We start from the raw sequence: 26,004 nt of genomic DNA on the forward strand, positions 1-26,004 counted from the left end.
GCACATCTGCGAATCCTCTCTCCACACCTTTGCTGTGAGTGACTTTCCAGAAGCCACGCCCTCCTCCACATTGCACTTAGGCTGCCCACTTGCAGGCTTTCGCCTCTTCCTGGTTCACAGTGCAGTCCCTAACCACCTCAGCCCCCAAATAGCAGTTGTTCCCATGAGCTCTCAGGGCACTGAATGCCATGCTTCACTTGGCAACTTGCTTTTGTCCTGATATTTTTGACATTTGATGCGTTCAGATCAGATCTCCCCAGCTAACTGGGTGCTCCCGGAAAGAAGAGACCAGATTCCTATCTTTCTCTGGCTAATCCCCTACAAAGCCTGGCAGGGTGGTTCTGTGTCATGAACTCAGGGCATCACTTTCCACTTATCCTTATAAATTTAAGGACAAAAAGATAAAAGTGGGAGGAAAGAAGGGAAAAAGAGAAATTGTGTGAACACTGTGATGCTTTCCGATATCTGTACATTGGAAGAATAGATTTTGACCTTTGAAGAAAGCATCAAAGGGATTGCTCTCCTTTCCTGAGAGGAATTCAAGCAGAGTGCTACCGGTCACCTGTTTTTCCTTTGTGGCAGGGATATGCTTGCCCACCATCAGGCTCGGACTGGGCCTCTGTGAAATCTGGCCCAGTTCACAATCCCTCCTTGTCCGCTGCATTCTCTCTGCTAGAGCAATGCTGAGAAAGCATCCCCACGTGTCCTGTGGTACATCCGACTCGTGGCAGCTGTTTCAAAAGCTAACCTGCCAGCTTTGTCCCTGCTGGAACCATCCCAAAGGTTATTGGCTACACAAGCAAACCATCCTGTTTTTGTCCAAAGTCACTGTTTACAGTGGGTCTCAAATTTTGCTACCTAGTAGAATGACGTGGGGCAAAATCCTTGCGCTCAGCCACACCCCACACCATTTAAATATGAATCCCTGAGAACGAACCCAGGCCTCAGTGTTTTTTAAAATCTCCCTCTGTGATTTCAATGTGCCACCAAGCTTGAGAAGCAGTCTACCCAAATGTAGGGGTGATGTTAGAAAAACACTGGCTTAGTCCAAAATAAGCACATGACTGCAGAAGGCACTGCAGACAGAACTTTTTAGCTCTGATTACCAGGATGGTGGGATATCTAGCTTGTGATTAAGCTAATCTTCAGCATCTCCGAGCTTTTCTCTTCCCTACGGTCATTTGGGACCCCATTAGCATCTCTAAGTAAAAGTAAACAAGAGGAACTTGGTTGGAAATGACAACAGTACATTTCACTTTCCGTTAGTGGTGAGAGGAGCTCCCAGTGGTTCTTGACCCTGACTGTTCATTAGTATCACCTGTGCTATTTGAATCTACCAGTGCAGCGCCCCGATCTCAGGGATGCTGGCTCAAGTTCTGTAAAACGTGCATTTCTTATCATGTGGTCTCCAGCCCAGCAGCATCTGTAACACCTGGGAATTGTTTAGAAATGCAAATTCTCAGCCCCCATCACAGACTTACTGAATCAGGAATGGAGCATGAATGGGCACAGAAATCTATGTTTTAATAAGCCCTCCGGGGATGCTGATCATGATAGAGTTTGAGGACCACTGGCCTAGGGAGGACACAGGTTCCAGTGATTTTGAAGAGATCCACAGGTGTTTCTGTTGGGCAGCTTAGGTGAAAGTTGATGGGTTAAATAGTACTGTCTTACGCAGTGGGCACCTGTGTCTTAATTTCATTTTCTACCTTCTCCTGATGTCTAGTCCTCCATGGGAGAAAGAGGGCCTTTCCCTAGGGTGAGCATGAGAACTCCTGCATTATGTTAAAAAATGATAGATTTGGTGTTGGTGTATTCAGTCATTTTAACAACTGGATTAAGTCTCAGCGAAACGCATCTAACTACTCAAACATTTGTCAATAAAATGCTCTGTTCTCATCATCTCCCCATCAAATGAACTTTCCTCCAAAATTAAAACAGCCAATTAATAGTGACTCCATAGTCAAATATAACTATCTTTTTTATTCGAGAGAATAAAAGAGATATAAATGTGCATGTGAAGCCTCTACTTCATTTTGAAATGGGCCTCTGGGTCAAAATTTCACGCTTTAATTGGGCATCCATCTCATCCTTCAAAAAGAACTTAATGGTTTAAAAAGCTCAGGTTTTTTTGTGCAATGATGGCATTTAGAATTCTAGCTTTCATATACTCTCAGGATAGGTGCCTCTGGCAAGATATGTAATAAATGGGATCTTTATATGAACATCAATTCATACTTCACATAAAAGAAGTTACTATGCAATGACTAATGCTTCCAAGAGTGGCCAACAGGCTGGTGGTTCTCTTCCTGTCCTGCATTTGGCTGAGCCTGGGGGTGGGAAGGATCTCTTACCTCTTTTGGCACTCCAGTGATGCTTCTTGAGAAAGGGAACAAGCCTATGATTAGTTTATGTCTCTAAAAGCCTCTGATGATAAGTTGATGAGGAAAGATCTACTAATAGCCTTAGACAAGAGAAGTGGTTGAAATTGCAAGCATGCCTCTATCTATACGTCAAAGTCAACAAGGCTTTTCACTCATGGGCAGCCCGGGGCACCCCAGTCTGTGTACTGAGAGTTTACCTCGAGGACAGTAGATGTCTGGAGCCCATCGGTTGCACTCGTAATTGTCTGCTGCCTTTTCACAGGTGAAACACTTAAATCCACCAGGATATGGTGTGGCTAGAAAAAGGATCAAGAAAAATGATTAATTTTTTCTTAGACTGGGTACGGAATCCTGAAACTAGACATTTTTATTTTTCAGAAAGTATTCTCAAAACAGCCTGTCTGGCAGTTTCTTAAGAAAACTAAACATGTAACTACCATCACTCAGCAATTGTACTCTTGGGCATTTATCTCTGAGAAATGAAAACTAATATTCACACAACACCCCTATGAAAATGTTCACAGCAACTTCGATTGTGATAGCTGAAAACTGGAAACAATTCAGATGTCCTTCAATGAATGCATGGTTAAACACACGGTGGTACCTCCATATTATGGAATACTAGCAATAAAAGTGAATTATTAATACATCCGACAATTTGGATGAATTTCCAGAGAATTATGCAAAGTGAAAAAAAATCCCCAAAGGTTATATACTGTATGATTCCATTTATGGAACATTTAAAAAATGCCAGCATTTTAGAAAAGGAGGAAAGATTGGCGATTGCCGGGAGTTAGGGCTGGGAGTGGTTGGGGCCAGGGTCAGAAGAAGCTAGAGGGGAGGCCAACAAGAGGGATTCTTGTGCTACTGAAACTGTTTAGTGTCTTGACTTGGTGGCAGATACACAAAGTTACACATGTGAGAAAACTGTGCAGAACGAAATACGCACACATACACATGAACACAAATAAAATTGGGGAAATCAGAATAAGACAGGCCGGTTGATTATGTCAATGTTAATGACCTGGTTGTGATTTTATTCTATAGTTTTTCATAATGTTACCATTGGGGGAAAGTGAGTGAAGTGAACATGGGATCTCCCTGTGTTACTTCTTAGAACTGCTTATAAATGTAACAATTATCCCCCCCAAAATTCCAATTAAAAATAGCCGCTCTAAAATAAGTCAATCAGAGAAAAACAATTATCATATGATCTCCCTGATAGGAGGAGGTTGAGAGGCAACGTGGGGGGTTTGGGGGGTAGGAAAAGAATAAATGAAACAAGATGGGATTAGGAGGGAGAAAAACCATAAGACTCTTAATCTCACAAAACAAACTGAGGGCTGACCGGGAGAGGAGGGTAGGGAGAGAGTGGTGGGGTTATGGTGCTGTGAAGGCTATAAACCTGGCGATTCACAGACCTGTACCCCTGGGGCTAATAATATATAATATGTTAATTAAAAATTTTTTTAAACTAGTTGCTCTAGATTTCCAATGATTCACTCTTCTGTTTCAATTACATAGACATGTCAATATGTATATATAAATATTAGGTTGAATCATTAAAAATTTCTTTGGGTTTGACCATTTTTGAACTATAAAACTGGCCATATCTCTGGTTCAATCTGATATTTTTATCTAGTTGACTTGACATGGTTAAGAATCACTAGAGATGGAAAGGGTGTCAGGGAGGCTCAGTATGTTAAGCGACTGCCTTCGGCTCAGGTCATGATCCCAGAGTCCTGAGATCAGTCCTGCATCAGGCTCCCTACTCAGCGGGGAGTCTGCTTCTCTCTCTCTTTTTTTTTTCTCTCTCCCTCTACCTCTGCCCCTTGCCACCACTCATTCTCTTTGTCTCTATCAAATAAATTCTTATATATATTAAAAAAAAGAACCCTTAGATATGGTAAGTATCAGCTAAGAAAAGAGTCTTCTTTACTAAAATCTATGCTGTGCAGAGGTGATGGTCCCAAGGGCTGTCTCGGCCCGTTTCCAGCATCCACGGGCAGCCTGCTGAGGGCACCTGGTGGATGTGGAGCCACTAAAGGCCTGAGGAACGGGTGATTCCAGGAATCCCTTCCTAGCCTTTCCTTTCCCCTCCCACTCTAACTGCCCCCTCCTACCTTCTGAAGAGACTGTCCTCTGGGTATGAGTATCTTTGCCTTCACTTAGCTCGCTCAGGCAGTGAGGTGCCTGGTGAGGGTCACGCTGCAGACCGTACCCTGCACACGCAGAGCCCAGCGGACATCTAAGGACGAGCCTCCCCAGTGTCAGGGTGCCCAGAACGCCTGGGTGTCTCTGTCCTTTTCACTGATGTGCTTTACCTTGCTGCTTATCAGCTCAGAATTTTGCCTTTCATAAACAGAACTTTTGCATTTTTTTTTAATTTGTAAAATTACCTGGCCTCTTTGAAAACTACAGACGTTCAGACAGTTCATCTGCAGGACCAACTGTTCTCCCTCGCAGATGGCTGAGCCTGCGTATCCCCCTGGTGGAAATCATCATCTCGGGGTAAATTGCTTTGCCCACATGGAACCAATTAAGTATGTTATCAAAAATAAATGAAGGAGGAGGCAGCAGCTTAAGGCCAAAATTATGGGCCAGCTTTAACTTTGATTTTCACCTTGCGTGGAATGGCTGCATCCTTGTACTTGCTTGCAACAAGTCACGGAGCTGAATGACAATATCCAAGAACCTGACAGGATCCAAACTCACAACTGTCTAAAAAAGACAAGGAACTCGACCTCTTTAGAAGCTAACTACATTCCTTCAGGTAGTTGGTGACTCAAATTCCGAAACAATGATTGTGAGTGCACGAACTACTTTACAACGGATGGCCGTACTTCACCACGGAAATTTCACCACAGGGAGACACACTCTCCCCATTGTACGGTTATGATAAAACAGAAGTAAACAAAAAAACAAAAAAAAAACCAGAAGTAAACTATTTTGTAAAACTACACACAAATAACGTTTACATCTCCACATCTTGCCGTCTAGATAGGTGAGTTACATTTGAATTGAAAGATGCTACTTAGATAAGTACATGCCTGAAGAATTTAAAACAAACAGGTTTGGGTTTTTTTGTTTTTTTTTTTTTTTAAGATTTTATTTATTTATATGAGTGGAGAGAGGAATAGAGGTAGAGGAAGAACCAGATACTCTGGCTGAGCAGGCAGCCCCGCAGGGCTCAATCCCAGGACCCTGAGATCATGACCTGCACCGAAGGCAGCTGCTTATCCAACTGAGCCACCTAGGCTCCCTGACAAACAGGTTCTTAAATTCCAAAGCCACTCCATATTCTTATGGACACTCAAATTAGCTTATTTTGACAAATACTGTTATGAGAAAACCCATACATAGTATTTTAGGAAACTGTCCTATTGGGTACATGGAAAAACTAGCTTTATCAATTTAAAAGTGTGTAATCTATAAGTCAGTTTAAAAGAAGAACAACTTTAAGAGGTGCCTGGGTGGCTCAGTTAAGCGTCTGCCTTCAGCTCAGGTCATGATCCCAGGGTCCTGGGATAGAGCCCCACATCGGGCTCCCTGCTCAGCAGGGAGCCTGCTTCTCCCTCACCAGTCCCTCTGCTTATGTTCCCTCTTTCTCTGTGTCTCTCTCTGTGTCAAATAAATAAATATAATCTTTTTTAAAAAAAAAAGTATTTAAAAAAAAGAAGAAGAACTTTAAAACAGCTTGTAAAATTTGAGGCATTATCAAAGTAAGTGTTTTGGGGGGGAAAGATGTAAATGATTTGTCACAGAAAAGTATTTCTCAAAAAATTATCATCATATGCACCTAGGTTTATGACTGCAAGCTAGCCGTTCCCCTTCAAACTGCATGATTAATTCACGAGAGCATCCAATTTTATCTGTCACTACAGCCAGTAAAACTTTTCACTGGAATGTTGGATTAGTTATTCCTGGAAACTTTCCCATCAAAGAGATAAATTAAGAATTCTGAATGAGGATTAGTGATCGAGTCACTGCAAGAATAAACTTATTGAGAACCTCGCACTAATAAGTTGTAGTGTTCCCAAATTTGGATTATTTAATAGACTCTTCAAAACGACCTTTTGTAAGACTAGTGACATATTACATTAAATACTAAGTTATTAGGAATAACTTACACAAGGAGTTCTGGACTCTGAATTTAACCCAGAGTATATCAAAATCTAAATGGGAATACGAGCTAACACACTATGGTAGCAAAAGGACGCTTTGTTTCACATCATTTATCTCTGAACGTGTTTATCAGCACATAGCACTGATGATTAACTAAATGATCTCTTTTTCAGTGAGTTTTACTTTTAAATCTGCAAGTTCATTCTGTGTGTGTCTCAATCACTAATGTTTGCTTATAGGAACTTGTGTTTGCATCGTGGTTGGTAGTACTGATCAGTGAATAATCAAACTCTTTTCAGTGACAAATCTTTTCAAAGAGCCTCCGTTTTTTAAGTGGCTAATTATAGCATAATACCAAGTAAATGGTTAAATTCTTCCCTCTGGAAATATTTAACCCAAACTGAGGTCTACAGATGAGCAACTGTCTCCAGTAACTTGCTAACTGATACTGCATCTGATAAAGAAGTTCTTTTTTTTAAAAGGAAGGAAAGAGATTCCTAAGAGATGTGTTATTTTCTTCTTTGTTACTTCAAAGCATTGCAGGGCAAGTAGAGTTTCAAATCGTTGTGGGCTCAGCTGTGAATGAATCTAATTTGGCTCTTGATCACAGAGTTAATAAGCTTAGTCTTCTGTATTTCAGGGCATAAGTCCTTGGTCCCTCAAGAGTAGGTGATTGTAAAGAAAAAAAAGAAACGTCAAAGTGCCTAGTTACTTCCTGTAATTTAATCTGTCCATTAGAGTCCCATGGTCAGATGTGGTTCAACCGACTATAATTCATTCGTAAGGCAATGGAAGAGATTTCATCTTTGTTTCCATCTCTTGGAACTTTTGCCTGGACAAAGGCCTTCAGTTATCCAAACTGTGGTGAGAAAAGAATCTTGTTGTAAGAGGCATGCTGCTACGAAATGCATCCAAACTTGGGTTACTCTTGCCAAATCTGTTCCCATTGTTTTTGGAAACTGGATGCAAACTTAAAATTTCTAGAACTCTAATAAATCGATCTTCCTTCTGAGTCCATCTAGCCACAAAATTTTACAGTATCACTTGAAGACTATGAACATATTTCTGACAGAAATGCATTTTCTGGTACCTTTCTTGAGAGTGCCCTTACTCCCCAAGACCTACATAGCATAGAATTATGAAGAAACTTGGTTGGTTCACTATCTGGGCATAAGCAAGCCCCCTTCAGAGATGTGATTAAGACTCAGAATATGCAACCAGAGGGGAAACTGGATTTCTCAGGAAAGGTTTCTATTATGAGTAAAGAAATGGAGGCCAAGAACAGGTTGCAACCACTCAGGATGTTAACTCTTCTGACGTCTGGAACCCAAATAAGTCACTCCATTTCTCTGAATGCTAACTCCTGTTTTGAAGGTTTTATTGGTCTTTGGTATTTTAATCATAGGGTGGGAAGAAATTCACCACCATGTTTTAAATGAAAAAGAAAAGAAAAGCATACAAATTATAGAAAAGAATGTTATTGAGGACAGTGCCTCAAGTTTGAAAGCCATAAAGTTGATTTTTTTTTCCCCCAAAGGTTAGAAACTTCAAAAATTAGTGAACCAGGGGGTGCCTGGCTAGTTCAGCTGGTAGACCATGCAATTCTTGATCTCAGGGCTGCAAGTTCTAGCCCCACGCTGGGTTTAGAGATTGTTCAAAAATAAAATCTTTAAAAACAAACAAACAGAAAACAGAAAAATTAGAGAACCAGAGATCAAAGGAGATTAGTCATGGGATGCTGAACCTTCCCCACCAGAGTTTCAACCTCACCCCACTTATGATCTCTGAGGGCTGTTCACAGCCCATGGGAAATGAGTTTGTTTGCCCGGTGCAGGAAATTCATGTGTCTTCTCAACATCTCTGGCATCACTGATTTCTCCTTGGATAGGTTCTGAGCGGTATCTAACCTTGATGGAATCTGGCTCACTTGCCGACCCCAGGAAAGCTGTTTGTGCCTCCATCTACAAAATGAGGCAATTATATTAATAATTCAAAGTCAAAATAATCCCACTCTTCCCTCTATTTTTTATGCTCATGTTCTACAGATACCGGCTTATTTGTAGAGAGATCACTCTTTCTAAACCTGGTCGAGTGGGTACTGCTCAGGGGCAGAGGAATATGACCTTTTAAAAAACCAAAGTTTAAAAACAAGCAAACAAACATCAGAAACTTCTGAAATGGTGCAGAGAATTGTGAAGTGGGAACTGTTGGCAGTAACTTCAATCCAGCAAGAATTTTTACTTTCTGTGACCAGTCGCAGAGACTCAGAACTCAACTCAGAGCTGTTGGTAAATCATTTATGTATAATATAGCTTAGAAATGACATCTTCTAGCCTCCATATCTGAAGATCAAATCAGAAAACGCTACCAATTCTTCCTATATGGGGAATTCTTTTCTCTTAAGACTTACTTATTTATTTTAGAGAAAGAGAGAGCATGAGTCGGGGGAGGGGCAGAGGGAGAGAATCTGAAGCAGACTCCATGTTGAGCACAGAGCCCAACGTGGGGCTCAATCTTGTGACCCTGAGACCAAGAGCTGAGCTGAAACCAGGAGTTGGCTTCTCAACCGACTGAGCCACTCAGGCACCTCACTATGGTGAATTCTTTCTAATCAGGCCATGGCCTTATTTACTTAAAACAGGCCGCATGAGCAGAACTTTCTCGCCAACTTCCAGAGAGCGGGAGTGATTGCTTCTCTAGCCTGGCAGAGCTCATCCTTCAGAGATCCCATTCTGAAATGGCCTTTTCAGATAGGGGTCCACTCAGCCCAGGCACTGGCCCACCACAACACTGGCACAGGAGCGGTGTGTGTGTTTTATTCTTGCATACTTAAATCCAATCCCCTTAATTTTCCTCCCCACCCTGTGTGGACAATGACAGCCTCAGGGGAGGCCTATTTTTTGGCCAAATGACTACTGAGTCTATCACTGAAGTGAACAAAGAATCCCATAGAAACCAAAGGTTTTAGCAATCACAACCGAGACTGAAATCTAGGTTTTTGTTCACCAAGTCTAATAAAAAAGCATGACTCTTTGGGGAAAAGAACAAAATGCAATCCTAGAAAACACAGCAAGTATCCAAGCACCTTCTTGTCATGATTACAAAAATCAACAGTCCTGCAAAAACAAGGAGCCAGATAATTTTTCCACACAATTAACCAGTAGGCACCAGCCTTTACTGGTGAGAATGTACAAAAGCATTAAGTCCAAAGGAACTATCTGCTGCCTGTAAAACGTATATTTGGAGTTCAAAAATTAGAGTGACATATTTTCAGCAACCTCAGTTGACCACCTAAGTCAATTACCACAACATCATAAGCAATGAACATCCAAATGCCTACTATATATGTGCCTAGTATCTTTCTGGTCCACAGAATAATGCAACAGGGTGTGTATTATCTTATCCATTCTAGAAATGTAGAACTCAACACTTAACAAGATGCCTCTACCATTCATTGAGCATTTACTCTAAGTGCTTTGCACACTTTCCTTTATTTAACCTTCACAAAATTAGGGAATTTATTGTAAGCCAGAAGGCTACAAAGCACTTGAACTAGCCACTCACCCAAGATCCAAGCCCTTGTGCATTCCACAGAACACCTCTCATCTAAAGCACAACACAGACACATTAAATACTGTACTGTGTGGAGCTGAAGGAGCCCGTGTATCTGCCTCCACTTGGGCTATCAAGATCCTCAAAAGCAAGAACTATGGTTTTTGGTTTTTTTTTGCCTTAATACCTCCCATGCCTATCACAATGCTTGACACATAGTAGACACTCAAAAAATGTTTGCTGAACAGAACATTTCCAAAGAGTTACATACCTCAGGACCAATGCTAATGGTCAAAATATACCCAACAGACCCAGCTCTCACCTCCACAGGGGCCATGCAGAAGACGACTCAAACAGATAGAAGAGAGACGATAAATACAGAGACAGAGACCAAAAGAGGAAGTAAAACTGCTGTTTTCCCCAAGTGTGATCCTTAGAACACCACCAGTAACAGGAGCAGCTGAAATTCTTGCTGAAAGCAAAAATTCATGAGTAGAGCCCCAGATATGTGCAATCAGACACGCCGGGGAAGATATCTGGGCACTGACATTATTATGCACTCCCTAGGTGATTCTTGAACACAGGAAACCAAAAGGGATAGGGACTAGGAAGTTGTGGGAGGCCAATCACGCTGAAATGGAGAATTAGATGCACAGACAGGAAGAGCAGCTATTATCTTGCCTACAAAGGACTGATCTTTGACAAACACCTCTGTCCTGGGACATGCCGGTTCACTTTGATAACTGATTTGAGAGCTGGCACAAGTTAAAGGGAAGAGTATTCAGAATCAGAGCGACTGTTCTGGGAACAGAGAAAACAGGCCTTAACGATTTGCCTAGAAATAAAAAACAAAACCTTATAAAAAGGGGAGGGTAAAAATGCAACATCTTTGGGAGCACCTGTACCCCCCAATTAAGTCAGCCAATATTTCTCCTGCAGAATGCTGGGGACAGAAGGCTGAGTTCTCTTGTCCTTTTCTCAACTCACATCTTATTCAAAGTAAAATGACATTTCTTCAGCAAAGAGAACAGAGTCTTACTTGAAGGATGGAGGTAGACAATGTCTTTCACTGTGAAGTCTCGTGACTGAGCAGCTTTCAGACAATCTGCCAGCAGGCTCAGGAGCAGGAGCCAGGCCAGGGCAGGGCCAGGTTCCATGGCAGACTGAGGCGTCACTCATACAGAGGGCCTGGGAGCCAGAACTTGGGACCACGGGAGGGAATTCGCACCTGAAATATGAAGCAAGACTCATCTCAGTGTCCAACTCCAGGAAACCATGGGAGACTTGGCAGAGCTCCTGTGCTGGGAGCATGGACTCGGGGCAGACAGGGAGCCAAAGGCACCGGGAAGTGGGTAGACACGGAGAGAAACATTGTACACGGTAATTTTAGAGCACGTAGAACCGTCCAGTCCCAATCTATTCTTAATCAAGTAGCTAAAGCTCCATGGGCTGGAGTCTCTTCTCATATACAGCAGAGATGGTATCAAGAGAGATTGGATTTTAATGAAATCCAGGTACTTTTGCCAGGAGGCCAGGGGATGTCTGCCAGAATGCAACAATGAGCAAGTCAGGTACAAGAGTTCAAGAGCATTTCCTTGATAATGGTGAAGGCCAGGTATGAGAGTGCAGCCTTCCTGGGTCATGGTGCCCCAAAAAACCTATAGAGTGTAGACTTTCAGATTTGGGAAAAGAAGAAAAAGAGAGAGAGGAAGAAAGAAAGAAAAAGAAAGAAAGAGAGAGAGAGAGAGAGAGAGAGAGAGAGAGAGAAAGAAAAAAAAGAAAGAAAGAAAGAAAGAAAGAAAGAAAGAAAGAAAGAAAGAAAGAAAGAAAGAAAGAAAGAAAGAAAGAGGAAGGGAGGAAAGGGAAAGGGAGGGGAGGGCAGGAGAGGGGAGGGATGGGGAGGGGAGGGAAGGAGGAAGAAAGAAAGAAATGAATGTAGGTAACTTAGCCTCTCCGGAAACAAAAAGGATCTTTGCAGTCCAAAATCTCCTTTACATAACTAACTGTATTGGCTGGGTGCTGTTGAAGCCCTTTCCACATGTCAATTAATTCCCCCAGCAACCCTATGAGGTAGCACTATTACCACCCCATTTGAGTAAACTGAAGTCCAGCAAATAAGGAGAGGAGCTGGTTCAAACCAAGACAGTCTGGCCACTGAATCCACGTTTGTAAAAGCTAGGTGTTACTCTGTTCTTCCAAAGACTGATTCAAAGTGTATCAACTTAAACTGATAAAATGAGGTAAAAGTATCACCGTAGCACTAACCAATCATTCTGGTTCCCTTCATTCTGGTTCTCTCTTTTCAATTAAAATTCAGAGCAATAAAATCTTTTACTAGGGTTGAACTGTCCAGCTCACTAAGAATGTGAATATATATCTTAATTTATACATGCTATTTGCTTGCCATCTTACTGCTTTCCCATAGAATCTGTTCCTCAGGTTCTACTCTTTTGCAAATACCATCATTCTATTGCCCACACAAGGGGTCACATTAGATTGTCACTTTATTTTAAACTGGCAGAAAAAAACTCCAGTTGGACATTTTGTTTACAAATTTTAATATGAATATTCAATGAGATTTTTAAAAATCATGGCAAAATAATTTTATAATTATTAGTTAATTAATAGTATACTTAATTTTATAGATTAATGTGATTAATTTATAATTATAAAATTATTTTCAAAATAAATAGATCAAGAGTAAATAGATTACAAAACAAAATCAATAGAGAAAATCAATATGAATGGATCAGATATTAATTAATATTTAGGACAGCAGGATAGAAAGTATAAAAATGAATACAGAAGATAGAACACTCTAAGGAGCTCAGAAATATGCACAAATATTGACACGATATAAATAATTTTTCAAAATTATAGAACAGGAAAATATTAACTGAATACTATTCTGATTACTTAATTAAAAACTGGAAAGATTAAGCAAAACCAAACAATGTACAATACACTGCAATTAACTCCAGATAGACTGATGCATTCATTATTTTTTTTAAATAGACAAACTATTAGGAAATAAGAGTGGAATTCTTATCACCCGGTAGCAGCTTGCTGATGCCAGCCTGGCCAATTTCACGCTCACTCCCCATCTTCTGTTAACATTTGGTTCCCCAGGCAAATGTGCATTCGAGAAGGGAATGAGCTGCTTGTTCCCTTAACAAGTGCAACTGCCAGGCACTGTACTAGGCACTTGTTTAAAAAATATGATGAGGAAACAGACCAATGTTAAAGATATTTTTCATTTGCCAGGGGACAGAGAGAAACATAATCTCATCTTCAGTGAATGCAGTGGTGCTATGTTTTACACACAGCTGAGGAAGGACTCTCCCCTGCTTCCACAGCCCCCAGCCCCTCACAGTCTGCAGCCCTGCCCAGGGTGTGAGGGATGGTGAGAAAAGCCATCTGGTTTTCTTTTGATACAACCTAACATTAAATATCAACTAGCTGTCAACTAAGTTCTTTGTAATGTGAAATTCAGTGTCAGCGCCAATACTTCCCATGCGCCAAACAATCCAAGGGGCATGCTTTTATCAAAGCCTCTGTGAACCACCGTATTTCTTCCAGTTACCAATCAAAAGAGCTCCCTCTGCACGGTACTTGCACTAAGAAGTACACGTTATTTCATGTCCCCTGAAATTAAACAAACCCAGCCTTCATTGCATAGCACGTGTGTACTACTATATGTAAGTAATATACAGAGATAATGGCTAGATGCCTGGATTTGAAACCTTGCTCCAATACTTTTTGTTATGCAAACTTGAGCCAGTTACTTAACCATTCTGTGCCTCAGTTTTCTCATCTGCAAAAGAGGATCATAATATTTCCCATCTCAAAGTTTATTATGAGAATGATGTGAGGTAACAGAGTGAAGCACTAAGAACAGTGTCTGTCACATAGAAAATACTGTGTAATATTTCCCAATATTTTTACTACTATCATTTTGGTCAAAATATAGTTTTAGAGTCAATATAGTTTTCTAAGTCAGGGTAAGTATGATATAAATGTTGTGTTCTAAGTGAAAGTGAATATGGTGCCATGAATTCAGGTTCAACACACAGCTCCCTTTCCTTAAATCAGAAAAAATATAACAATATCTAGAACTACTGGAAATCCACACATTTTGACCCCAACAGCTGGCCCATGACTAGCCAGGCAGAGGTAAATCAGGAGGGGGACAGGGCGAGGGTGCCTCCTGCCACTGCCATTTTCATGTTGCAGAGGTTCCTGCAGACCTGGGTGACTTCCTGCCATCCTTAGGCAATGAAGCAAATGGATGGCTAATGCCCATCCACACTCTCTCCATGTCACCCAAAACCTATCCTGGAAGGCCTGTGCTCCATCTCCATTACCTTTATATATCCACATACTATTTACATAATGGATTTACAAAATCCGTTAGATTTTACTTATGAAGATGTCGAGAGAGCACAGGTCATGAGCACAGCATCTTATATCCCTCTGAAGCCGCACGTCTCTGTAAATGTTTCCTCACACATGTGTTTAATGGACAATTTCTGAATTCTTAAAGTAGCTAAAACTATAAGACTCCAACACATTTTACTCATGAAATTGTTTCTTCTTTAGAAAAAAGGAAATATGAAAAAAAAGAAATGAAAAAAGGAAATATGTATTTCCTAGGCTTATATATAGTTAGAAGAAGGACTGAAAGGGTAGACACCAAAGTTGTTTAGGATTTCTGATAATTTCTTTTTAAGATTTTTTATTTATTTATTTGACAGATCACAAGTGGGCAGAGAGGCAGGCAGAGCGGGGGTGGGGGTGGGGCGGAAGCAGGCTTCCTGCCAAGCAGAGAGCCCAATGGGGGGCTTGATCCCAGAACCCTGAGATCATGACCTGAGCTGAAGGCAGAGGCTTAACCCACTGAGCCACCCAGGCGTCCAGGATTCCTGATAATTTTAAAGTTCCTCTTTTTGCTTAACTTGTAGGCTCAAAAATAACCCAGCCCCTTGTCCAGAACTTCTCCAGCACTCCTCCAGAACTCTTGCACAATTAGCAGCCATTCCCAATGCCCTTCTCTCCCTAACACCTGCAATCACTGATCTACTTCCTGTCTCTATGGATTTGCCTATTGGGAATATTTTGTGTCAACAGAATCATACAACATATTGCCTCCTGTGTCTGGCTTCTTTCAGTTGGTATAACATTTTTAAGAGTCATCCATGGGGTAGCATGGATGGGTACAGCTTTCCTTTTTGCAGCTGAGTAACACTTCATGATATGGATGTAACACATTTCTTTATCCATTCATTGGCTGAAGAACATTTGGGTGGCTTCCACTTTTTGACTACTGGGAATAATGCTGCTGGAACATTCATGTTCAACTTTTGTGTGAACATAGGTCTTCAGTTTTCTTGGGTATATACCTAAGAGTGGGATTGCTGGGCTTCAGGGTAACTCTGAGTTTAACTTTTTGAGGAACTGCCAAAGTTTTCCACTGTAGCTGCACCACAGTACATTCTCATTGGTAAAATACCAGTGTTCCAATTTCTCCACATCCTTACCAATCCTTATTTTGATTAATTTTTTGAATTATACCCTAGTGAGCATGAAGTGGTATCTCATTATGATTTTGTTTTGCATTTCCCAAGTGATATGATGCTGAACATCTTTTCATGTATTTACTGGCCATTTGTAGATCTTCTTGGGGGTGACATCAATTCAAATTCTTTGCTCATTTTTTAATGGGTTACTGTCTTTTTATTGTTGAGTTATAAGAGTTCTTTCTAGATTCTGGATTCTGGATACTTTTCAGATAAATGATATCTTCTCCCTTTCTCTGTGTTGACTTTTCACTTTCTTGATGGTGCCCTTCAACATAAAAAATTTTTAATTTTGATGCAGCCCACGCATTGCTTTTTATAAATCTAGATTTTGTTTCCCTTGTACAAGTCAGGCCCAACATAGCACTAAAAAATAAATAAGTAAATAAATAAAATTCTGCATAGAATGCACTGTAAAAGAGTTTGTTTACTTTATAGTAGCCAGGGCTATATTTTCCACCTCCCTTTCCCATAAGAAAAACAGAATGGGCAAAACTATTTATTAATATCACCACCAATTGCTTACATTCTTATAATAAATCATGAAAAACTACTCACTCTATTAGTATATTCTAGGAACTAAAATATGAAAGATGAGTTACACACATTCACAATTAGTCTAACCATTACTGAAATACAGGCTCTCCTGACAGGGATGTATTTTTCCTGTACAGATTCTCAGCAGGCAATGGAGCTTTAATCCCTAAGCCTCCCAGATATGATGCTGGACATGCTTGGATAATATGAAGGGTCTTTTCTAGGACTTTGACACTTTTCTCTGGAGTCCACTGTGCCTTTGGACTGTCCTAGACATTTAGAAAAGATGTTGCGTTTCCATTTTATGTGCCGCTATTTGAATACGCACTGAGGACCCCATCCCTGACTACAGTTCTCTTTATGAAGAAGTACACTCTCATTTTCACAGCTCTGTGACCTTTCATTTGTTATTTATGAGCTTTTGCAAATCTAATACCACTCTGACAGATTTAATTTGTGCTCTAAATTACCTTTGCATGAGTTACTCAACTGCCGATTTTATTCCAAAGGATTACTTGCTACATTCTGAAACAGAAAAAAAAAAAATTAGTTTGAGATCTATTTGACTTCTTCTACTTGGGAGAAAGTTGAAAAGGGTTGTATTCTGATTTTTTACTCCATGGTAACACTTGGCATAGAGGAGGATTTCTAATACTGGTCAGGGAGGCAAAGTGATCAACCCATAACCCAGGTCAAGTTTTACAAATCCACACCCCAATTGCTGTTTCATATAGAGTGCATAAAATAAAATACTCCCAACTCCTTAAACTGGTCACTAAGACAATTAAGCACTTCTGGAGGCCACAATGACTGAGGTTACCAGTTACAAAATGACCACACCTCAGTACTAAATCAATATACAATGATGAAGTAGAGAATTAACACAAATCTAAGTATTTTCCAATGCTATTCATTTTGAAGTTTGAAGTGCCTATTATGGGGACAAAATGAAATTCTGAAGCCTGAAATCACGAGAAATCTTGACTTAATTTTAAATATGTATAATCTAGGCTTAGTGGTACCTTAATAACTTGAGAAAGTTAATCTAGCTCCCAAAGGTACAAATTAAAGACATGTCTTCACAAAACTAAGACTACTTACACACATCATTCCGATTATAGTAACTTCTCACAATGTGAGAATTGCTTATAACATGGTGGTGGTTTATAAACATGTCTGCAAATTCGTTAACATGTCTCCATTGAGAGGTAGGGTCTCAATGGGTCTCCCCAGCCTTATTGACCAGTTGAGCAGAGTATGGTGGAAATAACACCTGTGGCTTTTAAAGCTCGGTCATAGAAGGTACTTCAACTTACACCCAGTGTTTTGGAACACTCAGCCATGTAAGCAATCTGAGTACTTTGAGTGAGGAAGCCCAAGTAGTGGACACAGAGCTCCCCAGACTTCATGAAGAGACAGTGCTGTGCTGCTAGCCCCCGGCTCCTCCCGCCCCACTGCCTGCTCCCTTCCAGCTCCAGCCCATGGTCTGGTTACAACGGCATGGAGACTCCAAGTGAGATCTGCCTAGCCAAGCCCTTCCCAATTCTGGACCCACATAAACAATGAGAGATAAATAAAATCATAACTACTTCATGCTACTACATTTTGTGGTGATCTGTTAGGTAGCAATAGACATCCGGAGTATGAGGGACTGGTGCAGGAGAGCTCACTAGGAATTATAACACCACTCATGAAGATGATGCCATTTTTCACATTGGTTGCAAGGTACAGAAATCGAAATCAAACAGACTGTAGCCAAAATAGGGGTAAGGGGAGAAGGGAAAGAATTTTACTGCCTCATCTGACAGTCCAGCTTGGACATGGCTGGACTTTAAATCCTCCTTTCAGGAACTTCTAGCCCTCAACTCTACTCCTCTCATTTGCCTTTATTCTAATTCAGGTCTTCCCACACTGTGGCCACCAGCAGCTTCAGAAGCATTCCCAGACTGTTTCCCAACAGTTTCAGTGGGGGGGAAAAGGTGTTCCATCCTTGGACCACAACTGGCCAAATGCTTGGAATGCGCTGGAATGTGGCATTCCAACTGGCCAGAGCTGGGTCATTAGCATGTCTCTTGGACAAACACATAGTGTCAAGTTCATGTAAATCACATGGTTTGAGAATAGAGGAGGTATTGGTTTCCCAAAGGAAAATCTAGGTACTACTGTCATGTGAAGGAGAACTGAATGCTGGCCCAGCAAAATCACACAGATGTCCCTACAATTAACAATACTAACTTCTAGAAACCTCATTAAACTGAAAGTGCAAAATGAAGCTAATGATGCCAAAATGAGTATTTCTGCAAATGCCAGAAGGTGGGGGAAGTTCCTGTTGACAGGATTCCCTTCTCTAAAACTAGAATGCGATGCCATTACAACTTTACAGATCAAAACATAAGGTACCGCCAATAAACATTTTTGCCCAAGTTAGTCTGAGGTGGCTTCCTGCCCCTTGCAACCAGGAGTTCTGTCCAGTTCAAGAGTCTTCTAAAAGGGGCCAGTCACCAGCGTAAATTTTTCTTTGTAACACATATATACTTTTGACATTAAAACTTTTTTAAGGCTTATCAAAAAAAGGTTAGAGCTAGTTTTTAAAAATGTTAATAATAGGGGCAGTTGGTTAAGCATCTGACTCTTGATCTCAGCGCAGGTCTTGAGATCAGGGTCATGAGTCCAAGCCCTGTGCTGGGCTCCATGGTGGGTGTGGAACCTACTTGAAAAAAAAAAAAAAAAGTTTTAAAAGATATCAGTAATGGAGAACTACTCAGAGATTACCTCTTTTAGACTTCTTAGACACTGATGTTGCATTTCCATAAGTTATAGGGAGTTACATGATCATATTCCAATATGAATTGAGGATCTACTTGCATAAAAATCAATGCTTTAAAAAAATGTGTATTTCTTTTTCTGGAACCCCTTGGCAAGGCTAGAGTTATAGGGAAAAGCTGCCTTTGTACCTTTCCCAATCTGATTTAAAGGTCAATTGCATCAAAAAGGCTTCAATTCCTGAAGGATTAATGATGTCTGGCCAAGTATGCCCAGCAGTATATTCCCATTTCTAAAAGATGTTATATTAACTCTCTCCTGCTTGTTGGCTACTTGCTTGTTTGCTTCCTCAATCAATTTGAAGTTTCTAGAGAACTGATGAGAAGGCTTTCTGAAGTACAAAGACCCACAAGGGGATGGAGTCAAAGAACTCAGGCTGGAATGGAACACTAGGTACATTCCAGTTCCAGCCTGCCATTTTTATTTACCTGGAAGGGAGTGGTGGCTTGGAGAAATTTTTGCTTCAGTGTCTTTTATTAAATGATTCCATAGGATTAAGAAGGTCGTATTTTCATTTTATTTTTTCTAGGAATTATCATCCTAGAGACCTTCCAAAAGAACTGGAAGTTCAAAATGTTTGAACATATTATTATTAATTCTCATTTCCAAATTATTAACAATCACTTCACCTAATCTTGATTCTCACCCAGGACTGAGAAGAACCAATTCACATTAAATATTATTTCTTATTTTGCATGGAGTAGGGTTTTGTTCATGGTTTCAAGAATCCTAACCAAGTTTTTGTCCAAAGGCCTCAAGTTGTTTCCAATTAGCCATTTATAACTCAAGTTCAAGAAAATTGTAGATCCCATTCCAAATTTCTTACAGGGTTGGAAAGCCAGCCTGTACTCTCTCTTCTTGGGAGAAAAAATGAAAAATTAAGATCAAATAGCTAACATCAAAACAGTGGCTTAGTTAAAAATTCTACGGCTATCATTTTTCAAATCACTGGGTTCCTTATTAGCTAAGTACTAAATCTTAACTGATATATCTCATGTAATGAAGAATATGTTTTCCAAAACAAATCTGTCCATGCACTCACCCTCCAAATTTCTGATCAACCAATACCTTGAGCTACACACATCAGAGTGCAAAGACCATTACAGTTTCATTTTGATGAAAGAGTACAGGGGTCTGTGAATACTCCTGGTCTAAACTATAATTTGACTATTTCCTCACCCTGTTGTGAAGGCAGAGGAATGTTTCAGATGACCTCCTGACTCAGTATCACTGGGGTGTGAATTCTTCCTTTGTAGTGCACCATCTTCATTTACAAGCCCCCATAAATAATGGTTATTAAAGAAGTCTATTATTGTAGCAAAACAGAATATAATAAGATTTCATGTAGTAGTATTCATCCAGGCAGAAAAAGATGTAGGAGTTATTAATAAAAGAACATTTTCCTTGATAATAGAAACTTTTTATTCTTGCATTTAAATTAACTGCGTTCTTAGAGACAAAATACTGAGTAGCTTCTTGTGGATGAGGAAATGTGGTTATCTAAGAAGACTCCACTCCCTGACTGCTGATACTGAAAGAGCCAACAGGAGATTGGTCTATTCCTCGCCCTTCTTCATTACTGAGTTTTCCTATCTCTGTTGGCCGGTTGTCCTCCTTGTTGTGTATCTTACTAGCTCATTGATTCATTCATCATCCTCTACAGGGCAGGTATAGATAGTGTTATCTGTTATGCATGCTGTCATTAAGAGTGCCAGCTGGAAGCTCAAATTATTGAACCCTATAACTAAAATCATTGATGTAATTCTTAAAAATCCTTTTTAGGTTGCTAAGTACATGGGAGGAAAAGCCGATTTGCCTTGTATGCAAGGGAGAGATGACACATCATTGAGTCATTTAGTCAAGAGTGATCTCAGGGCGATGCTGACCTCCTGCCCTTACAACTAAGGCCACACACTTGTGAGATGCCAGGTAGAAGAGGCAGATAACACAGTGACTGCACCAGCCCTACACAGGCCCTCAAGGAGGTCACCAGATGTTTCCAAAAAAACCCAACCTGAGGGCCACAGTTCTTGCTGTCAACCAGGGCAGCTTATCTGGAAGAAGGAGGAAAAAAAGAAGTGGAGACAGGGAGGACCCATCACATTTCACAGAGGCCCAATTAACATCTAGGTACCTATGACTTAGCAAATAATTACACCAGTCATAAGACAGGGATACGAGGGATTAGGGGAAGCAAGAGAAGTTTAAATTCCAAAGTATCACAGCCAGAGCTGGAGGTACTATGTAGTGAAAGGTAAGCTTCAGGGTCCCCGACTGTAGGGGCCCCTCCCAAGGCCCTGTTCCTCACTTTAGGATTATTAATTCCTACAGGATTTCCTTAAAGAGCTCCTCCCTAAAAACCTGGATCAGCCACCCCTAGCCACAGTAATGCAAAAACAATTTTTGTTATGAGTAATAATATTCTTGCCTTTTCTCCAAAAGGCATTAGGTTAATAAACAGAAATACATGCTGTTATTCTACTCTCATGGAAAGGAAGGGAAAAAAAGCAGACAAGAAGCACATTAACAAAGGCCAACATCCAAACTGGGGAAGCGGAATTATAGCTGGAGAAAACAATCCACCAACCAAATAACTCTGTCCCTCGGGACCCCCTCCAGTACCACCTGTGAGCAAATCTCACAGGACCCTTGAATGGAGAAGGAATGTAGGGCGCCCCTAAGCCAAAGGAGAAATGAAGGCCGAGAGAAAACCCCAACCTTCAGATAACACGCGTTTTTTGTTTGGTTAGTTTTTTAAAACTATTTAAAGAAGAGCCAAAGAAGCCACTTTATCTTATCACTGGACTGGAGAGGAGACCACTATAAAGGGAGCAACAAGATCACACCCAGCAGTCCCAGCAGTGCTGGTCAGGCCACAGCTCATCCAGGAGAAAGGGCATTAAGTACCGGCTCCAGGGCCAGGCAATCCCAGACCCTTTTCTTTACCTCCTAGGATTACTGCGAGAGCAAACAGATCATGCCTGGAAAGACTGAGGAGCGCAGGTTCCGGAGCCAGCCCAGGCTCTCATTCTGACTCTGTCATTGAGAGTTGCATAACCTTGGGCCCATTTCTTAATCCCAGCACCTCAGTTTCCTCATCTGCAAAATAGGGGCAATTATACCGCCTATGCCATAGGGCCTTTAGGAGGACTAAAGGAGTTAATACACATAAGGCACTTTGAACTATACCTAGCACATGCCTGCTAGCTGAGATAACTCTCAAAACAAGCCCCGAGGGTCCTAACAAGGCAACGGGTTAGTCAGCTGGGGGCAAGATGCTGGCTCAGAACCTTCTGCTCCCCAGTCCAGGAAGGAATCTTCTATGGAATCCTGTGTTCTACTGGGAGAAATCAAAAGCCCAAGTTGCTTGCCAGATTTTCTAGCTGATCCCAACACAGAGCAGCAGCCTCAGGTGGGGATAATGATACAGGACAAGTGAATTAAGGGAGCCAGATCCGGAAGGCCCAAGATAGGGATTTCCCAAATTTGAAAAATGCTTTCTCCTTTAAAGAGAAAAAAGTCTCATGGACAGCATCTCATTTATCCCTACTCTCAAATAATTAATCCTAATTATAATAATTATAATGCTTCTTATATACACACAGAAAACTAAATGAAGCTCCCTTGCTTAAAACCCACGTAATAGCTTTAAAGCTAAGCAAAATTACCAAATATAAATAAAATTACATTCCAATTAAATATACTAATGAAATAAAATGAAAAATAACAGTAATGACTAGCACTTATTGAGCACTTAATATAGGGCTGAACAGCATGAAATTACTACTGTTTGATCACTTTTGACCTACAGAAATGGCAGTCTTGTGTGGTTCAACCCACCATGTGCAAAGCACACTCTATAAGTCCTTTCTTGAACGACCACCCCCCCCCCCCGCCCCGCACAGCACTGTGAAGTAGGCACTATGATTACCCCATTTTACAGATGAGAAAACTGGGGCACGAACCAATGAAAAAAGCACACATTTTTAATCTTCTACATAACTGGCAGGTGCCCAGGATCGAGCAGACACCACTTGGGGAAGCCTAGACCTACAAGGCATATAGCACCTGGGGATGGGGTGATGGAGGAAGAGCCAGACCCAGGAAAGGTTTGGGGCAGCCAGAGAGCACTTGAAGGACACCAAGATGGGGATGCTGAATTGCAGGTGCCACCCATAGAAGACCACCTTGCCCTTTGGTGTGTGTTCTGGGTGGGGCAGAAGAAGGGCCTTGCTGAGTGGGACTCCGAGGAAGAGAGGTCCTGGCCTCCCTGGGGAGCAAGAGTCCGGGTGCAAACCTCGAGAGAGGAGAAACAGGGGGAAGGTAGGTGGACAGAGGGTGAGGAAGAGAGAAGGAGGGAGTCAAAGAAGGGCCAAGATTGCCAAATTTGCCATACATTAGTATCAGTTGGGATCCTAAGATCCGACTGACGACGGCTCTCACGCATTACAGGGCCAATGGTATGGGGTGTGACCTCAGTAGTGAGGCTCAAAAAATCACTCCTGGTGATTCTCATTTGCAGCAGTATTTGGAAAGCTGTATCCTACCTTTTCAAGTGCTAGTGGAAGGAAACAGCTCTGAGGTGCATTCCATTCTTCTAAGGCATAGGCAAACTGGACTGAAATTTCCCCAGAGAATTCAATTAAGGAACTAGTAAGCAGCCCCAATAATCAATGTTATGTATTCCACTAGGTCTCCTCTCTATCTTTCCTGGGCTCCTCAGAGTACCCGGGAAAGGAAATGAGTGGACTGTGATCTATAAAATGACCACAACTTCCAAGCTGGCTTCTCCAATACTCTGGCTCCAAACCTGATAGTCTTCTCTTGGCCACTTTGGTAATGACTTCCCCAAAATGGTTTTCATCTTCTTGATGAAGTGATTGTCCCATGTTGCCCTTGAAAGACTCAAGGGTAAAGTGCACTCTACCTTTCCGACCTGCACACTTAATTTTACAACAAAAGAGAAAATGTCTTGAGGCCTCTCCGGGGACAAATAAATGCTTACAACTATTACTTTTCAGGTAGCCAGAAAGGATACATTTTTGAGAAAGGAAACAGACCAACATTTTCAGAGGCAGCATGGAGTGTTGGGAGGGGAATGGCTTTTGCAGACTACAGACTTGAGCTTGAACTCTCGCTCTGCTACAAAGAGCCATGTGAACTAGAACACTACACTCCCCGTGGCTCGGTCTCTTTGTCTGCTCTGACACACAGGGATGCCTTCAATTCATTGGGACCCTCACACTGCCATTTCCACTGTAAGTGACTACAATTGTGAAGCTGAGCCTTGATCAAGAAGGGACCCTCTCTGTTCCTTTAGAGCTGGCAAATTTTCCATCTTAACTGACTATCTAGTCACTCATTCTGATGTTATTCATAGAAGGAAAGCTGGGCTGAGAATAAAGCAAAAAGAAAAGAATCGCTGGGAATAAACAGGAAAGGTAGTAATACATTCATCCTGATTTCACTTTGTAAAGTTACAGTAACATAGTTCCAATATCAAAACCATATAATTTATGCAGTTGCATTGGCTCCTGCCAGGTATTTTTCATAGAAGTTACAAAACAAAAATGAAAATGTAAACATGCATATATAATAGAAAATAATCCTACAAGAGACAAAGGAACTGAACCAAAGATCCTAAAAGGACTGGGATTTGAAACAGGATGACTGGTTGCTCCATTTCCTGTTTTCATGTTTGTAAGGATCTGGAGTTTCTGTCCAGCCTGTGTGTGCACAGGAGTCCTGTCAACAGTGATGAAAATGCTGCAATGATTCTATGTACACAGCAAACATAAGGGTCTAAACCCACACTGTCAGTTAGGTCTTTCTGCAATGACACGATGTTCTACATTAGCACTGTCCAATCTGGGGGCCACTAGCCACATGTGGCTATTGAGCAAAGGACATAGGTGACTGAGGAACTGAATTCAGTTTTACCTAACTATTTAAACTAAATAGACACATGAACATTGGCTACAGTTCTGGATAGTGGAGTTCTACATTAATGATAAGTGAACAGAAAACAGTCCAACTTATGACCCCAGGACCAATTAGGGCTAGGGAGACGTAGCATGATTATTACCTAGCTAAATACCAACACATCAGTGTTAATTAAATCAAGCCAGAAAACATCATGCAACTGCTTCTGTGGAAGGTACTCAGCCTGCTCATCATTGCTGGGGGGAAAGGAAACTTACACTGAGGCATCATTTTTCAGAAGTTCCACAAACAATCACTCTGCCCCTACCCTACCTTTATTTTGTTTTTAGTGGATGCCTGAAAATGTTAGCTTATTATATGTGACAAGAATCATCCTACATGCTTTGATTTTTTAAAAGATTTATTTATTTGGGAGAGAGAGAGCATGAGTCATGGAGAGGGGCAGAGGGAGAAGCACACTACTCTCTGAGCAATGAACCTGACGTGGAGCTGGAGCCCAGGACCCTGGGATCAGGACCTGAGCCAAAGGCAGACGCTGAACTGACGGAGCCACCCAGGCGCCCATCCTATATGCTTCATATTTGATCCTGTCAATTATTTTATGAGGTCAGTATTGCTTTTTGTTGTTGTTCTCTCATCAGCACTATGTACTTAACAAAACAACAGAGAGGCCAAAGTCCAAATTCTTCTAATCTCGCTTGCCACATTCTCACTAAACATGCATTCAACATTAGATTGCAGCAGGATATATACACTTTGCTTAGTTAACACTGGTTTAAAGCTTTGGGTTATGAATATCATGAAGCAGACAAGAAGTCTCTACTCTCCATTCCCGTGCTATTTCTTTCACTGCACAGAAGTGTTTTGCCCATCTTTATTATTTTTTTATTACTATTTTTTAATCCAAGTTTGGGAGAGAAGGGATAAGTCAACTGCTCCAAGATCCCCTGGGTAGAAAGCACAGGGGTGGACATTTGAATTCAGTCATCTGGCTTCATACACCATGTTTCAAACACTCATCTGTAATTTAGAAGTTAGAGCGACTAGAAGAAATGCCTTTGAAA

The 26,004-nt window shown here is 41.1% G+C and overlaps 1 protein-coding gene across 8 annotated transcripts in view; it reads right to left on the bottom strand.

Annotated features, from left to right (window-relative positions):
- Nucleotides 1–26,004, bottom strand: part of LYPD6 (LY6/PLAUR domain containing 6) — a 121,277-nt gene that overhangs the window by 15,710 nt on the left and 79,563 nt on the right. For 4 of the 8 annotated variants that reach the window (XM_032356173.1, XM_032356171.1, XM_032356174.1 and 1 more), the window contains 3 exons: nucleotides 16,645–16,699; nucleotides 11,101–11,289; nucleotides 2,582–2,680 (listed from right to left, as the gene is read on the bottom strand). In XM_032356173.1, coding sequence (XP_032212064.1) covers nucleotides 2,582–2,680; nucleotides 11,101–11,218 — 217 coding nt within the window. In that variant the 5' untranslated portion in view covers nucleotides 11,219–11,289; nucleotides 16,645–16,699. The remainder of the gene's footprint in view (nucleotides 1–2,581; nucleotides 2,681–11,100; nucleotides 11,290–16,644; nucleotides 16,700–26,004) is intronic. The other 4 variants (XM_032356176.1, XM_032356172.1, XM_032356177.1 and 1 more) reach the window with 2 other exon arrangements.

Source organism: Mustela erminea, chromosome 8 (genome assembly GCF_009829155.1).
Source record: "Mustela erminea isolate mMusErm1 chromosome 8, mMusErm1.Pri, whole genome shotgun sequence".
NCBI lineage: Eukaryota > Metazoa > Chordata > Mammalia > Carnivora > Mustelidae > Mustela > Mustela erminea.